This window comes from Accipiter gentilis, chromosome 31, assembly GCF_929443795.1.
Source record: "Accipiter gentilis chromosome 31, bAccGen1.1, whole genome shotgun sequence".
NCBI lineage: Eukaryota > Metazoa > Chordata > Aves > Accipitriformes > Accipitridae > Astur > Astur gentilis.
In genome coordinates, this window is record NC_064910.1 from 8,614,987 (window position 1) to 8,633,066 (window position 18,080).

Sequence of the window (18,080 nt, forward strand, 5' to 3'; positions counted from 1 at the left end):
GCATGCAAGAGTCAGTGGGCCTGGAGCAGTTAGGGACTGCACCCCCCAGGGGGGTGACTTTCAACTGCTTTTTGGTTGGTGGCCCCCAAAAATGGCACAGCTGAGGTGCAAGTGCAGGGAATTTAAACCAAAGAGAGGTTTGTGCTTTCTTGGTCATTTTTCACTGATGTGCTTTGTGGGACGGGCCACAGGTTGAGAACCGCACCTATGCATTGTATGCGTATGTGCATTTTGAGTTTGGGAGCTCAGTTTCGAAAGGCACAGCTTTTGCTTCCCACTCCTCATTAGCTGGAGAGGAAAAGAGGCCAAGGTGGAGATGAAGTTGAGCCTCCCATGTAGAGAAAGTTGCTACGGTTGTCACTGCTTGCAACCTCCTCTCCCTCTTGAATCCAGGAAAAACTGTTGCCAGATAAATTTTCTAAGCAGCTTGACCTTCACAATGTGCAGTTGTTGATGCCTGCATTTGTCCTGTATAATAAGTGTCATCAAACATATTTACTTTGAAAGTGCATACAGTTTTACTTTCCTGTGCTGCATTATAAATAAGGAAAAAATACCTTCTTGTGTAATACCAATTCAATATACATATCTTACTGGGGACAATAAAAATAATCTTGTAAACCTGATGAGTCCATAGCATCAATTTAAGGAGAAATAAAGCAACACAATGATATCATCAGTACTGTTTTAAAGGTAGTTGAAATATGCATACTTCTTTCAATATTTTCAAACATAATGTTAAAAATGTTCATAAAATTATATCTAGATCCCAGTATTTGATAGCTTATGGAGGATATCCAGATTTAGTTGGAGAGAGGCCCACTGGAACTGCATCCTTAACAGTCTTAAACTTAGAAATATGTGCAAGTGTGGTGTGGATGCTGTGTTTTGTGGTTTTAACTGGGACAGCAATGACATGCTACTCATCAGAAGATCTCTAGCTCCCTACTTGCTGGAATTTTGCCAATGCTCAGATTTTGTATGTTTTGCATTTCTGCGGAGAGATTGTTTATAAAAGAAAAGTTGACTTTTTTCTGAAGTATATGAACAGAATACTTTTCTTAAACTTAAAAGGTGATGATAACAGACCGAGGTTTTTTCTCCCTTCTGTGTTCTCTGTTGTGGAATGATCTGCTTTAGTAAAGCTTTTTGTGATTTAGGAAATGTTGATCTTTGTCCCAATGGCTGAATCAGAGTTTTTTGAAATGCAGGATGGTCCCAGGAGATGGCAGTCTACAATAACACATTTCAAAATATTTCTTGGAAACTAAAAGCATTTCACAATTAAAATTGGATTGTTATTTTGTAAAATGTTCATATAACTATTTCAGGGAAGTTTATCAGAGAACAAAATGATCAGGTTGGTTTGTTTACTGATAGCCTCCTTTAGTAGCCAAGTTTGCATGTCTTATCTTTTATACAGTGAACCATCACTGTATATTAACTGAACCACTAGATGATAAGATATAGTTTGCCTTGTTCAGCATCTTTATGTGCAATTCAGTAATAGGTTGTAATGTACAATAGGTTGTAGTCTGCATTTGTAGTTAGGATAGCTCATGATTCAGTTTATTTTTTATTTTTACTGTAACACTACACACAGTTTTTCTGTATTGTCCTATATTGCAATTTAAACTCTGGCACTTAGGTATACATGGTGCCTCAATTTTAATAATTGTACTCTAATAGATAAATATATATTTTAATTTTTTTAATCAAGACAAATGTAATTATTGAGATTAAGAAAACCTTGTATCAACTCTAGCTTTGGATTTTTCCAGTTTTTTTGAGAATATAGGCTGATAATAAAACATACTTTTTTTTTTAGCATTTATTTATGACTGTTGAGAATTGTTAGGATGAAAATAAACTTATATTAGGAAAATTGCATCACATACTCTTCAGGAAAAGAAGATTTAATTTTAAATAAAGATATTTATGTACTTTAAGGGAGTTGAAAGAGTTGAAAATATCTTCTCTTTAAAGTTTCAAAGTTGGGTCTAGTATCTGGAGCCAGATTTTCCAATGAGGTCCAGGGGAAAATATGTGAATTTCTTTCTGGAGTTTCCTTATTTTTATCTGAGAGTGTTAAAAAGGATTTGCTTCCATTGTGGGAACAATCTGTGGCCAACTCTGGAGGTTACTTCTACCACACTAAGCACCTCTCATGTCCTCGTGAGAGCTTTGAGCCCTTTTTTGAAGTCTATCAAAGAACAGCACTTGTCACTGCAATGGGACCTCAAGTAAACAAGGTTATATGGCAACATCTGGATGAACCCAATGACTCTGTGGTAACTGAGGAGTTATAAAAAGCAGAAATTGCCTCAAAATGTCAAGTCCTATTTATGATTTCTTTTGCAGTAGCTGGTGTCCGTGAAGATGTCTTTTTGATCTGGAAGGAGTTGGAGGAAGCCAGGAGTACAGTGAGACAACTTCAGAAAATTATATCAGAATCTGACCAGCCTGCCTCTCAAGATGGTATCATTTATGTTTCTTTCAGAAGAGTTACTATTATATTAATGATCAATATTTTATTTGTGAACACTTTTGATTACATGTCAGTTTGGGGATGATTGTCTTAGAAATGTCTATATACAGGTAGCACTAATACTTGACATCTAAACTTAGGGTTGCTTAAAACTTTCCAACTTTTCCTCTGTTTATTACTGCTTAAACTTGCTGAACTTTAACAGCTCAGACTGAAACACACCATTTTTAGTTCACCAGTGATTAGGTTTAGAAATTGCCTAGATTTCAAGATATTGAAATTCATTTTTTTGTGATCTCTCCCTCTCTGTCTGGGCCAGTAAATCTCTAATTTTATTCTACACAGTGCTGGGGAAGTACCTCCTCTCTCTCCCATGATGGTCTTTTTGGGATAGCCTCCAACCTGGTAGCTAGTTCATTCCCCTAAAAGGGAAGACATGTGGTTTTGAATTCTCTTAGTCAAAGGTAGAGGACTGAAACCATTCTGGATGAGTGTTCTGACAATTCTTGTGTTCAGAAACATAGAGGAACACCCACACTGCTTCATTAAACTAATAGTTCCCACCATTACGTTTGGCTTAGAACATGATCTATTTGTTGTTCTGTGCATGTTAATTGGATTGAGCCCTACTGGAGACAGAAGTAGCTGGTTTCTGAATCTCTGGAAGGCTTAAACAGGGGATGATGAAAAGCTACGCAGCCCTGCTAAGACTGAGGTGCACTTGCCATGCTCTGGAGCAGAATGATCACACTAACAAGACTTAAATACTGAAAACTTAGGAATCTGTATAGTCTAGGCAGCTACAGTGTTGGACTGCAACTGAGGGGGTGGATTTTCAGGATCATAGCTGTGATCGTCAGTGCCTATATTCTGCATTAGTCCCTGGTTTTAAAATACTTATGTGGTGTCTGGTGGTATTTTTTGCATAAGTTGATACAGGATTCAGGTTGAATTAGCACAAATCATGAGTGATTTTGTGTAGCTCCAGTATTGTTTTTGCAGTGCAATTGCTTTCGCTTTGGCTAGATGGAAGCTGGGGCCAGATGCCCTTTTCTGAATCACCTGCTGAGGAATGCTTTGTACAGTCAGTTGGTCAGTCACCTGAATTCTCAGTGGTGTGTTGAGATGTGTGACTAGGAAGGTGATGGTGAAGATTTGAAACTGAGAACTTTCTCTGCCTGCACTTGGTTTGAACAACTGTCAATAACAAAACTGCAGGACTTAAGCTTGAGGGTTTTTTTTCTGTGAAGGCATAACATAGTTCTTTACACTGATAATAGCATCTTCTGAATTAGCGGGACTTCCCATATGAAGTTAAACAGCTATACCATAATGCATATGAACAAAAAGACCACAATAAAGCTGCAAAGGTAGCCCTAATTTCAGTGTTTGTTTATGTGTTGCTGACTATGCAGCTTTAATGTTCTTCTAGTATTGGCCTTCATACATAATCACTTCATAAATAAATTAAAAGTAATGAAATTACAGTGTGATTTATTGTGTCAGTTCTTCAGCATCACTTGATTGTTGCCCATTGATACAAATAACTGCAGTCTTTCTGTTTGCCTGCATTTCTTCCTGGTTTTGCCTTCCTGGTTTGTTTAAAATGCTCTGCTGCAAAATGTAGTTTGTTCTGAAGAATGCAATGTTCTGCAGGAAAAGAAACAGAGAAAAAGAGACAATTTTTCTCCTGACTGTCCAGATAATGCACTAGTTACCTGAACTGAGACATGACTTTTTACATAAAGCATGACAGTTTTCGTTTTAAAATTATGTGAGTGCATTTATGACACTTGCCACACTGGCTGATCCAAGGACCACAAGCAATCAGAAGGCAAATGTTTCCACATGAACAAGCTCTACTCTGCACGTGCCCTGATGCTGGCTGATCTCTGGGTGTGTTAAGGCAGTAGATGTCTCCATAGGTTTGTTTACAGGCTCAGGATCTCAATACTGTTGTCACTGTAGCTGCATCTAAACAGAGCAGACTTTTATACCACCTAGGTCCACCAAAATTAAAGTGTGACAAAATAAATTCACCCTGCTATGAGACCCAATGATGGGCCATTTGGTTTAGGTGTGGTTTATTGAGCTGGTGTTGAGTGAGTGTACAGCCCTGTATGCTGTTACTAGTATCCAGAGATGTGCAGTGCCCAAGCTTAGGATGGTCCTTAGAAAATTTCTAAGACAATATGACATAAAAGGGTAAACATAAGAACAGTTATACCAGATCAGACAAAAAAATTATCCCGTTTCTTTCAGTATTAATTAAAAATGCTAGAAGGAGGGTGTAGAACTAGAGAAAATGTTGAGATGGTACACAAGTGATTTGTGGCTTGGGATACATGGTGCAATATTCAGCCTATAAAAAGGCAATATTGCAGAGAAAGACAGTAAAATCTCTTCCGGAGACACTGTAGTTTGTCTTTTACTTTAAATGTCTTTCTCTGAAAAAGACCAACAGCAATGTCAACCAATGTTGTTGCCTTTATTTTCAATTATATCTTCTGTTGTTTCATTTTCTCAAATGATTCTTCTTGAAGCTAGACATCTTATACAGGAATCTTTTCTGGCATTTTGTAATTCAACTAGTATGAAGGTTAAGTCAGCCTTCATATTACTAAGAATATTCCTTTTATATGTTGATCCTGTAGCTATTTATTTTCTTCACTCTGTCTTCTGATGGGTTTGTTCCAGTTACAGAGGAATTTGTTGCGAAGAATTGTCTGATAAGAAAAAAAAAAAACCCAACACAACCAAAGTAGAGAATATTAAAAATCAGTCAGAACTATCCACTCACTCCAATGCTGCCAGTGCAAGCAGAATAAGTTTGAAAATTTTGACTCCATCGTCATAGCCTGTTTTTGAAAACAGCTTATCCAAAATAAACCGTGCAATACAGGAGATTTTGTTTGTTTTATTTTCTTTATTAGCAACCAGAGATGATCATCCAGTACAAAAGCATACATCTGACAAATATTTGACTTCTGAAAAGTGGTTGCAGAAGTATGGCTTGAAAGCTCAGAAACTCACACTGTACGATGCACTTGCTGATTGTACTTTTCGCCATGCAGATGGGATTGTTGACATAAAAACTAAGCCAGAGGATGAATCTTCACAAACTGATGCTGTGAGTATTGTTAGTTTTCCCTCACATCCTGTGAGTTGTTTGGTTTTTCTTTTAAAGCTTGAAAACTTGACTGATGAATTTATGATAAAGTGTGTGGTCCGTTGTTCTGCAGTTTTTGTTAAAATCAGCTTATTAATGGAATGGGACAAAAATGGTTATAAATAAGATTGTTTCAAAGGGCTATTTGAAAATGACTGTTTCAAGAACTCCTTCCTGGTCCACATATAATCTGCAAGGAAGAATCAGGACTGGCTTAAGCAATGCTGTAGTTTTCTATGTATTTGTGTGGGGTAGGGCAAAGATTGCTTGTTATCTTTATTTTTCCTTAGAAGAAATGTTGGTCTTAGCTGCTCCAGTGTTTGCAGGTCCTTAAACAAATTTGGATTCATCTGTCTTATATTTGTTTTTCTCAAGCTCTACCATTACACTGTTTGGTAAGCTTCTGTTCTTGCTAGCTACCAGAATAAGTTTCTATTGACTTTTGCTAGGAGCAAATTCTGTGACTGCCCTATCCCATGTCTATTTCTGCACCTGTTCATGTGCAACAAGCGTGGACCTTTGAAGTTTGCTTGCCAAATATTAAAGGCACTGCAAAATAATGTGTTTTGGAACATGAAACATGTTTTTCTTGGCTGTAGGAGACAAAGAGGAAGGTAATTCATGCAAAATACTGTGCCAAGTTTGTACATACCTTCTGGAAAGATGGATCTGTGGTTCACATATATGTTAGTACAGAGAAGTATAAGCAGTATGAAGAAAAAATGAGGATGGCTCTCAGACAAGTGGAAGGAAGGTTAGTGTTGTGACACATAAAATCAGTTTGTATTATTTTACATTGGTGCTGAAATGTTTGACATTTACTGTCATACCAAGCTGAAGTGGTTGGTAAACTGCCAGTAGCAGTGCTAAGCCAGAAATCCATTTTAGTTCAGAAATTTGTGTGTGGGATCTCTTTGTAGCCATATAAGAAAATTGATGAACAGTTTTATCTTTTGTTCTTCTGGAACACAAATCTGAAAGTCAGTCTGCACATTATTGAAATACTATTGAAAGTCCACAAAGAGCATTGGGACATAAGGTGGCAGAGAACTTCTAGAATTGTCAATAAAACTTGGTAAAAATTCATCCTGTGTACCTAGTATTACAGCTTGGCTTGTGCCCATGCTGATAATGGTTATGTGCCCTTTTTGCAATTTTGTGTTGAAGACAGGTTTGAGCAGTCTAGATCAGAGTCAGGGCACAATCTCCTAAGTAATGCATATGATCAGAAGTTCAGTGCTTAAGCTAGCTCCCTAGTTTACTTTTCTGCAGCTGTATAGATACACTCTTAGATTTTGTAGGACATCTACAAAAAAATAGGCAGGGGGTCTGATTCATCTGTCCTAGAGATGCCCTAAAGTAAATTGGCTTTTATATCTACATTAGGAGAAGAAGGAAACTTTAACAAGGGATATTGTAGAACTGAGAGAAAGAATAAACGTTGCCCTCTGTTTTGTATATTAGGACAATGAGATGTCTCACTGAAAAAAGCAGGATGTGAATCTTCATTTATTGCTGCTTCTCTTCCAAAAGTATAACAGCCTGATTACATTTAGCAAGGTCCAACAGAGTTTTGTTATTCCTTTTAGTTAATCTTCATCTTGCTGTATGTAGGATAACATTAACATAGTGTGAAAGGAAAATTTGAGGTAAAGGGTTTTGGCAAGTATGTATTTTCGAAATCCAAGCCAAGATTATGGGTTTGTTGTTTTGAATGGTCCATCTCATTGTTAAAAAGTCTTGGTAGACCTCATCAAACACTTTGGGGGAAATAACTAATGGCAAAATAGCTATCAGTAGCAAATATAATAGGATCCTTTAAGTTTCCATGATATCATTTTTTAAACCTCTGCAGAGATGAGTAATATTTTTCCCAGGGCCATTATATTCCGCCTGTTAAATGTCTCTGTTTCAGAGTAGACAAGTAGTTTATGACTCTCAAGGGAAATCAGATTTGGACCTGCTGCAACCATTACTGAGCAAATGTTCTTGTACACAGCAGTATGTATGAACATATTTAACTGGCAGGCATGGTTCAATCCTGTTTAAAATGTAAAACTAAGTCTGTATTTAAGGCTCAAGGTCAGCAAAGAATTGAAGCATCAAAGCATCTGTGTTATGTTAAGACTATTCAAAGTGATCAAGTTCCTTGCAGAATAGGTTCTCAAGTGGTTTCCTGAAATGGGAGGCATATTAGCATATGCTTAAATGATTTCCTGAGTTCAGTCTGGAGAACAGTTACAGGTGCAATAGTTACAGTTACTTCCACATGGGATTTCCCAGCTCAAACTAACTCATAATTGACTTTATAAAGGTGCTGTATTGCTTTGTTTTGTCTGTCTCCATATTCCTGCTGAAATTAAAAAGTAAAAGTGCCTTGTGTTGTTAGGTAGTCACAGGATTGGTTCATGCAAGCCAATATACCACTTCTGACACTTAGAAGTAACAGGCGCTTAGGGAAAGAGAATAAGAAACACAGCAGTGATAAAAAGGTCCTTCCTGTTAGATTCTGATACTCAAAAGATCTTACAGACTAGGTTTTGTTGGGTTTTTTTTTGTTTTTTTTTTTTTTGTTTTGTTTTTTTTTCCCTACCCCAGGATTAAGTGGCTTCAACAAGGAAGCAGAGGACTCTTTGGAAATGTGTTTGAAGATGGTGTCTATATTCTTATTGATACATCCCAGTCTATGAAGGACAAGCTGCCACTGGTGAAGGAGAAAATATTTCAGCTCATACAGGTATGTTAAAGTGATTATTTTGAAGACTGAAGAACATTTTAGAGTAGGCTGGTCTTTTCTGGATGGTTGTTACTCTAATTTTTCTTTATTTTGTTTTAAATGATTTTTTTAAAAATAGTGGCTTTATGAAAGTATTTTGATTTTTCTTGGTGTGCTCATTTTTCAGTTATTTTTTCCTCATTTGTACAAATATTTGAAAAAAATCTGGAGAAAATGTTAAAAATTAAAAAGGCTTGATTAGTTCTTCTTTCCATCAAGCCACCTTCCTCCTAAAAAAAAGAAAAAAAAAAAGAAAAAACCAGAAAACCTATGCAATGAAACACATTTTGGCATTTTCATTTTTATTTTTAAGCAGTGTCGTCCAATTCCACTGGCATGTTGTGATTTGTAATGTGTGTTCTAGATTCACTTTCATATTTCTGCAATAGAGGGTGTAGAACATTTTGAACTTGCTTGCATCTTACAGTGTCTGAAAACTTTGCAAAGGGACTTGCAAAGTGCAGAAGTACCTCAAAAGCAGTGAGTACTGGGAGACACGCCTAAGATGGGATTTATTTTAAAAATCTACAATGATGTCGCCTAAGCTTACATTAATATTTGAGAGAAAGAGGCATTGTTAAAACACAATTGATCTTAACTTTTTTAGACCTGAGAGGAGTAACTGACAAAAATTCCATCAGTCTGGCATTGATAGCAATCATTAGTAGGGCTAGAAAATGTAAAACTATAACAGAGCGTGTTTTGAGCTAAGTGCACAAGTGATAGGACGTAGTATGATGTGGTCCTTGAGGCAGATCAGCACTAGAAAACGGTTAGATACTGTGCCAGAAGGTTTCACAGGCAGCTGCACAAAAATGGTGATGCAAGGGAGGCAAAGATTCCAGGCTCTGAAAGTTTGTACTAGCTTGCACAAATCATCCCCTCCTTATAACTTCTGTCCAAAAGCAACTTCAGCAAATTCTTAATTCTTTCTTGCTGTCCTAGTTCCCCTTGCCAGTGCTCTACATTTGATTCTTCTTCTTCTCCTCTAAATGATGACTTACTTTGTTTCTGATTTCAGTTTCCTTTGGTAAGCAATCATAATCTTTTCTTTATACCACTGATCATACCCAGTTTTGTCTCTTTCTTTCTTGCCCTCCTAGATATTTGCTGTTCAAATAGTTTGAGAAATATGAGTAAATGGAGACTTACACTGGGAAGTTCAAGTAATCTTAATAATTGCAGCAATAATTGTCTCTGTATACCATAATGAATATTATCATAATTTATTGTAATCCCATAATCAACTACATATTAATTAAAACAGCTCCTACTAGTCAGTATTTCAGGATATAAGTATTCTTTCTTTTAATACTGACTAAAATTCAGCTGCTGTCTCTTGCAGGAACAATTGAGACACAAAAAGAGATTTAACTTTGTGAAATTTAGTGCCCAAGCAGTGGCATGGCAAGAGAAACTTGCTGAAGTTAATGAGGAAAATCTGCAAGATGCTTGGCTTTGGATAAAAGGGCTTGAGGTAATATAGCAACTAATTATCACAAAGCATGTTTGTACAAAATTATATGTGTGTCTTTCTGTATGGCTGGGGTATTTTTGGATTGACCAAGTATTTGACTTGAGTAAGCTGAAAATGTAGATGATGTATAGACTTTAGTAGATCTGAATAGAACTTACTATCTGTCAGGTATTATAATCCTTTAACAGTGGACCTGTTTATAAGATCATATTAATTCAATTTGCAGCCTGCTGTGTTTAGCAGCCACGATGCAAACATTGGCCAGTTTGATTTCTGTAGGAACCACGACAGTGCTCAGACCCTGTGTCTAAATCTGTCACTCTTGCTGCAGGGCTGCTGCATGGATGAGGGCTGTCACTGGCAGACTCACAGCTCAGAGGTGATACAGGAAACTGGTGCCAGCAAGTTGGAGGAGCACTTCTAGTCCCTTTCGGTGCATAAATAGACAGCTGACTTTAGCCTTCACAGAAACATGAGAGCAACCATACTTAGACTAAACATCTATCTACCCAATATTCTTTCTCTGACAGTGGCCAAAATCTGAGGATTTTTCCCTGAAACAGGGTAGAAATGCTTGTAGTCAGCCACTAGATTGTAACTGTCAGAGTTTAAGGACCAGTTAATATGTCAAACATGGACAGCAATGTTATGAGCACAGGACTGAAAATCAGTCATACAACAGTACAGATATATCTCATGTTATGTTTTCTAAAACAAAAAACATGTTTATATAACAAAACTCCTCAGCATCATGACAGCTCTTCCTCAGAATTAATCATGAAATTCCTGGGGATGAGGGAACTGGGTAAGCTACATAATAACTCTGAGACTACAAAGTGAGATAAATAACTTGGTATTCTCAGAAAATGCTAACAGACAAGCACATGGAGAAAAGAAACTATTAGTGTGGCCTCAGTGAGTAGTTGGTGAATACTTATAACTGAGGTTAGTAAACTTAATTTTACTGCCTTCCTTGAGACTTGAAAAGTTGACTCTCTTTAAGCCATATGTGTGGTTGTCCTGGTTTCAGCTGGGATAGAGTTAACTGTCTTCCTAGTAGCTGGTACAGTGCTATGTTTTGAGTTCAGTATGGGAAGAATGTTGATAACACTGATGTTTTCAGTTGTTGCTCAGTAGGGTTTAGACTAAAGTCAAGGATTTTTCAGCTTCTCATGCCCAGCCAGCAAGAAAGCTAGAGGGGCACAAGAAGTTGACACAGGACACAGCCAGGGCATCTGACCCAAACTGGCCAACATGGTATTCCATACCATGTGAAGTCATATCTAGTATATAAACTGGGGGGAGTGTGTGTGTGGGGGAATCACCGCTCAGGGACTAACTGGGTGTCGGTCGGTGGGTGGTGAGCAATTGCACTGTGCATCATTTGTACATTCCAATCCTTATATTATTACTGTTGTCATTTTATTAGTGTTATCATTATTAGTTTCTTCTTTTCTGTTCTATTAAACCGTTCTTATCTCAACCCACGAGTTTTACTTCTTTTTCCCGATATTCTCCCCCATCCCACTGGGTGGTGGGGGGGGGAGTGAGTGAGCGGCTGTGTGGTGCTTAGTTGCTGACTGGGGTTAAACCACGACAGTGGTACATCATCATGCAAGTTCTACAATACTTTGAACTACTATAATTTGATACCACCTTGTATATGCATGGGAATGGCCTTTTTCATCATTATTCATGAAGTAGATCATAAATTTCCTTCTAAGTTCAGATCTAGATATCTGAAATGGTACAGGAACAGTTTACTTTTTTTGGGGGATGACATCTGCTGCTGACCTTTTAGTGTGTTTAAAGCAGTGCAGACAGAAGTCTGAGATCAGAAAGCTGGCTTTACAGTGAAGCTGAAATGAACAGAAGGTTGCTCTGGAATATTAATCAGAGTAGATCCTTTGATGTCATTTTATACACTTTGGTGCCAGGATGTTGAATAAGGAAGCTGAGCTATAAACAGTAACTAACTGTTCCTTAAAAATCCTTTAGAGGTGGTAACATTTAAAATTTTGGGGGTGATCATGCCACTTAGTTGAAGCATGTCAACTTTGTTTAAACACTGATAAAAACAGTGTTAATTTGTAACAGTAGCAACTGAGAAATATAAAGTTAACAGCTTTTACCATAAGATACAGTTATTTCCCTCACTTCATCAGCATCCACAGTATGTTCCTGCCATAGAGTGGAAGAAGTTTTTTTGCTTCAAATCAGACCACAACTATGTACCACTATTGAAAAGAGCCAGGATGGCTGATTTAGACATAATAATGAGTGATGTGTTCCTAAAACTTTGTAATGCTTACTAAAACATCACGAATATTAGATATATTTAACACAAAGAAAAGGGCTCAGGCTAGTTATTTCTTATGAGTGGGGTACTGGTAAGGATTGTTTGTGAATTAGAAGAGAGGATTGTAAAATATCTGAGCCTATCTTGTTGCCTGACCCATACACTCTTACGTAGCTATACAGAGTCACTCTAAGTGTGTACTTCCTATTCCATCTCACCTGATTTACTTACTTTGCCCTTTCTAATAGAACTGTTTGCTGGAGGGGAGGACCAGAAGAAATTTTAACACAATTAATAGGATTGAAGAAATAATGCTATCTCTGAACATATTTTTGCCTGTATGGGTCGATGTTAGTGATTTATATTTATCTTCTGTAATATATTCTATATCTGGATCCTGAGTCTCTTCTCACTTACACCTCTACAATCCTCACTGTCCTCCAGAGTGGTACTCAGGTGTTATACTGGCATAAAACAGACTCATATCTTTTCAGGGATTTTGCTTTGGCCCCAGGAAAAGTGCTAGTATTACTCAAATATGAAATTTTAGGGGCACAGGATTACTTTACTGTGTATATTTTGTTATAGCTAAGTTTTTTGCTAAAAATTCTATGATGTTTACATTGATGTGTCTAAGGGGTAGATGGGAGATAGTCTGGAAAAAACATTGTTCAGAAAACCAGGAAGTCCTTTACCCATTTTTGAGAAATAAACTTGTGCAACTCTTGTCCAGAGAAGTTGTGGATGCCCCATCCCTGGCAGTGTTCAAAGCCAGTTGGATGGGGCTTTGAGCAACCTGGTCTGGTGGAAGGTGTCCCTGCCCATGGCAGGGGGGTTGGAACTAGGTGATCTTTAAGGTCCCTTCCAACCCAAACCATTCTGTGGTTCCGAATGATTCTTTTGTGGAGCTTTTGAATTATTTGGTTAAGTAAAATATGTATTTCAAGAGAGTGTGATGAGTTGGCAATCAGGATTCAGTGGGAGAATATAATAGAATGTATGTTTTATCTTACATTTTCCTATCTGTTTATAGTCTTTCAGTGATTGCTTTTGCTTCTACAGCTCATATTTTTGTTGCCAGCATTTTGCTTATGTGTGTTTGCATAAGCACTGAATACCAATTTGGGAACAAATTATGCTACTTTGACACTTGCTTTCATTTTTTCTAGCTATTTGACATAAGTATTTTCACCATTTTTTTACTCATTTCAGTTCTGTAATATCCCTTGAATCAGTACATTGTCATTATGAATTTAAGAACAGAGGCAAAGAACTGTTAGTATTTATAGCTGTTTCTTTGTCTTTTTGTTTTTGGTGTCTTAGGTTGGAAGTTCCACAAATACACTCAAAGCTCTCCAGATTGCTCTTGCTGATACTGACACTCAGGCTATTTATCTCTTGACTGATGGCAGACCTGACCAGGTAATTTGAAATGAGAAAACAGAAAATGCAGTGGTGTGGTCTCAGAAAGCTGAAGTATGAGATGAATATCATACTTGCCGAGCTAAGTCTCTTGGATGTTGTCATAATGAAAAATTTTATCTGAGAAAAGTGCTGTTCATGAAGGAGTTTTGATTATAGCTCTCCACTCACAGTCCAGTCTTTGGTGCATGATAACTTATGGCATTTCTCATGAGTTGTTTTAAGGATCTGGTAATAGATTAAATATTATAGCTGTATCAAGGTTAGGATTTGTGATAAATACAATGTCTCCCTAACATAGTACAAACATCTCATGAATTAAAAATAAAAAAATAATGATGGTCCCATGATATGGTTGGATTTAAATATTAAAACCCTGCAATCTTGTGTGATGGCTTGAAAAACTAAAAAAAAAAAAAAATTATTGACAGCAAAATAAAAAAAAAACCAACAAGTTTGTGTTCAACATTTTTCCCCAAAGAACACGTCAAATATATTAAGTAAGTACCTTCTTACATTCTGTTGTAGAACTTACACAAAGGCTATGCCATGTCTGAGGAGTAAGAGCCTAATTATTCATTTACATTATTTTTATATAAAAATATTACCATTAATATTGTTCCATTAGGTCCCCATATAATTCCATATTTATCCTACTGAGTCAAATTTGATCTCATGTAGGTGCAATTCTGTAGTAGCATCAGTCTGGAGTTGCTTTAAGTCTAGTTTTAAGTGGATAACAAAATCAAAAGTATACTTTTATTTTTGAATGTGTTGTTACTGTGGCTTAAAATGATGCTATTTCATGTTATAACACATTATAGAACACCAAATAAAAACTGGAAAAACCCCCACTTTCAAGCTGTAATGTGTGGTGAAAACTAGCCTGTATGCTGAGAATGGCATTTTAAAAACACTTTATTTGCCCTTGAAAATTTAGCTTGGTTGTAATGGCAGATATGCAGCAAAATCCTGACTTTACTTAGGTAAATAGTTGGGCTGAAGTTCACATAAAATTAATTACTGAACCATATTCATTAAATCTAGGATTCAGAAAGCTTCATAAACTGACAGAAATAATTTCTTTATACCTTGGTAAGGAAGAAAAATGCTAAAGGCCCGCTTTTGGTTTTGTTCTGGTTTTCTTGATAAAAGGAAAGTCCCCCACAAGGAAGGGTGGATTTAAATGCTTCAAAATGATTTGAATATTGAAATGTAAACCTGATGTTAAATTAGCACATAAGAAACTTCAACTCACATCTTTTAATGTTGTTTCCAAGTTTAGTTTTAATCTTGATATTTTCTAAAGACAAGTTGATTGTTACGGGCTATGACTCACCAAAGCTTAATTTACAACTGATTAAAATATTTACGTTGTTTCACACTTTTTCTAGCTAGGACCATATATTAATATTTTATTAAAGAATAATTTGAGTTAACGTACACTTATTCAGATTCTTCACTTTAATATTTTTATTAAGTTAGAAATTAATGAATACTTAATTTCTTTTTACCTCGTTAATAATGGCTTTTATGATTATATTATATATATTATACTTTTTTAGGTGAAAAAGGGGAAATGAGCAAGATGATTGCTTTTAACTATTAAAGTGCAACAAACAATTATATTGTGAATATTGCTAAATTTATCAAGATTTACGATAGTATTCTGAACAACTGGAGTGTTATAAGAAGTTAGAGAACTGAGTCAATAATTTCTTTCTACCAGATCCTTCAACATTTTTAGACATGGTAGATCTTTTACTTTCTTGCCTGATTTTTATTTTTTTATTGGAGGAGGAACACCAGCTTTCCTGTTTTCTCAGCCTCTATTTTGTTTCTTGGTATTGAATCAACTTTTTATTGAACTAATTTAGCTTAATAAAAATACCAACATTTATATACGTCCAAAAATATTGTTACATACATCCAATGCTACTAAACAACAATGTAGCAGTTTAATTTCCTGTACTTTAGTAATTTCCTTTAAGACTTCAGAAACAAAGAGTACTGATTATATTAAAATTTTATTTTAATGTTCTATGCCTTAAGGCATTATCAGTTTTTCAAATCCAGTGTTAAATTAGCTCATTTTATATAATTATGAAATAGCAATCTATATAAAATGTATGCTTTTAATTGATCCATATCTGTTTCTAAACAACAGTATGACTGATCAAATTCTTACCAGTTCTCCATGGTTTGATAAATACATTTCTAGATGCCACATTCAATATACTTTTATTTATCTTCAGCCCCCCCGAACAATTTTGGCTCAAGTCCAGCTTCATCGTAAAATTCCCATCCATACTGTATCCTTCAACTGTGAAGATATGGAAGCTAATAAATTTTTGTATGAACTATCTACTGAAACAGAGGGACGATTTCATTATTACAACATTTATTTGACTGATCCTGATGCTGCAGAGTTTATCGTTGTGAGTATCTGAAAATAAATATGTTTGTTTCTTCATGCTCTTGGAGGAACCACATGACTTACATTGTGATTTCATATTACAATAGATTATTAAAAAAAGAGGATTAATCCTAGTCAGATTTGAAGTTATGTGAAAGCAATGAGTGTGACATTTTTTGCTTATGAAATTTTATTAGACCACAACAACAAAAAGCCCAAATGTCATGCAAAGTACATTTCTAGTGTTACTGTTGCAAAAACCCCCCAAAAACCCAAACACCTCCCCCCCCCCTCCCCCCCCAAACCAACCCGAAAACCAAAAACAAAAACCCAGATAAGCCAAATTCAGCTCTGGAAGAAACAGATGTGATCTCTGCTGTCTCAGAAATAAGTTGCTGTTTAAAATGAAACATGGTTTGTATCTTGTTAATAAATAAGAGAATGCAGAGCTGAATTTGAATAATGGTGAATGAATGATTCTATGAATTTTGCTAAACATTCACTCTACAATAGCCACTGGGGAGAGATCTATAATGAGTAAAATGAATACAATAGCAGTGATCTGTCAAGTGTGACTAAGCAGCTCTATCTAACAATCCCCAATAGGAAATTCCTCAATGGACTAACAAAACCACCCATTTAAAGCATATTCTTGTTTTTAATTAAAGTTAACACTCAGTTAATTAGTTCCACAAATTTTGGAAATGGTGGTAGTGGAACAATGAGAACAACCAGGAACAAGACAGTAGCAGGACAGTTAGAACTTTGCATACACTGATTAGGAGGAAGATGTGAAAATACTCCAACTCTTGAAAGATATCAGAGAGTGTACTGGGCATTTTTTGTGATTCCGCTGATGTGGACTGTGTGACACTACGCATGTTGGAAAGATGACGGTTAGACTGTGTTGTCCATTTCCAGACTTCTGGCCCAGTGGGAGTTGTAAAGGGATCATCGTTGGAATTTCCTTCCTGTTTCCTCCTATAGTCCAAATGATTCCCAGTCAGTTCCAATGTTTACTTGAAGAGTATGGCTTTTTCTTCCCATTTATCAGGGACAGTATGTGATACAGCTGTGATCTGTAGAATAAGAGGACAACAGTTGTAATATACATATGTTGTTTTTTATTTATTTACTTGCTTGCTTAAATGAGGGGAGCTACTGACCTCATTGCATTATTCAGAAATATGGCTGTTCATATCTCAAGGGGTAACTGGTTTGTTAGGGAATGCTTGTCCTTTTTCTAAAAAGGAAGAATAATTTGAAAGGCTCTATTGCCAACCACAAGAGACTACCTGCAAAAGTATACAAAATTTTGCAGCTGTCCTTACTGAGTCATTATTAAAAATTATTATCAGAGCTTGCATAGCTTCAGTTCAGAAATAAAACATGTTTAGGAGTAATTGTAATAAAACATTTGATTTTCTTTATGTTAGAATGAAGACATACGTCTTTTGAAAAAAGAGATTGAACAAGGAGAAAGAGACCTGAAGAAAATGAAGACCTTTCATGCTGAGTGTCTCATGATGGATTGTTATAATGGAGAAAATGATCCAGAGAATAAGTATGATGTCCTCATACAGCTATTATGTTAATAAGGGATAGGAGCTATATGTTACATTTCTCTTTTTTCATTGTCTTGCATTTTTAGTCTCTGACATTCTCCTCTTTTAAAAAGAAAGGTGGTTGTTTGGTTGTTTTTTTTAAACAGTTACAGTAATGGAAAAGAAAAATCTGGAAAAATACACTAATGTTGTGATACCTGAAATAAAGTGATCTCAAATATCTCAATAGTCTCAAATTATTAGGAATAATTAAAGCATAGAGATGGAAATATTTTTCTGTCTCCAGCACACGGTAGAGTTGCTCCCTCTGACCTAGAGAATTCATGGAAATTACTGTCCTATAGGTAGAGCTGGCTTGGTACTTCATGACTAAATTGCCACTCATTCGGATATGCTGATTGAAACATAAATTACATACAAATGTATTTGTTTAAAAGATTGCAAACACCATGAATGAAATTCAGCTTA

At 36.1% G+C, this 18,080-nt stretch overlaps 1 protein-coding gene across 1 annotated transcript in view; it reads left to right on the forward strand.

Annotated features, from left to right (window-relative positions):
* The window catches only part of VWA3B (von Willebrand factor A domain containing 3B), a 65,803-nt gene that overhangs the window by 19,468 nt on the left and 28,255 nt on the right, over positions 1–18,080 (forward strand). Inside the window, exons 8-15 of the mRNA XM_049834548.1 lie at positions 2,362–2,478; positions 5,422–5,618; positions 6,257–6,411; positions 8,256–8,394; positions 9,779–9,910; positions 13,533–13,631; positions 15,887–16,069; positions 17,484–17,611. Coding sequence (XP_049690505.1) covers positions 2,362–2,478; positions 5,422–5,618; positions 6,257–6,411; positions 8,256–8,394; positions 9,779–9,910; positions 13,533–13,631; positions 15,887–16,069; positions 17,484–17,611 — 1,150 coding nt within the window. The remainder of the gene's footprint in view (positions 1–2,361; positions 2,479–5,421; positions 5,619–6,256; positions 6,412–8,255; positions 8,395–9,778; positions 9,911–13,532; positions 13,632–15,886; positions 16,070–17,483; positions 17,612–18,080) is intronic.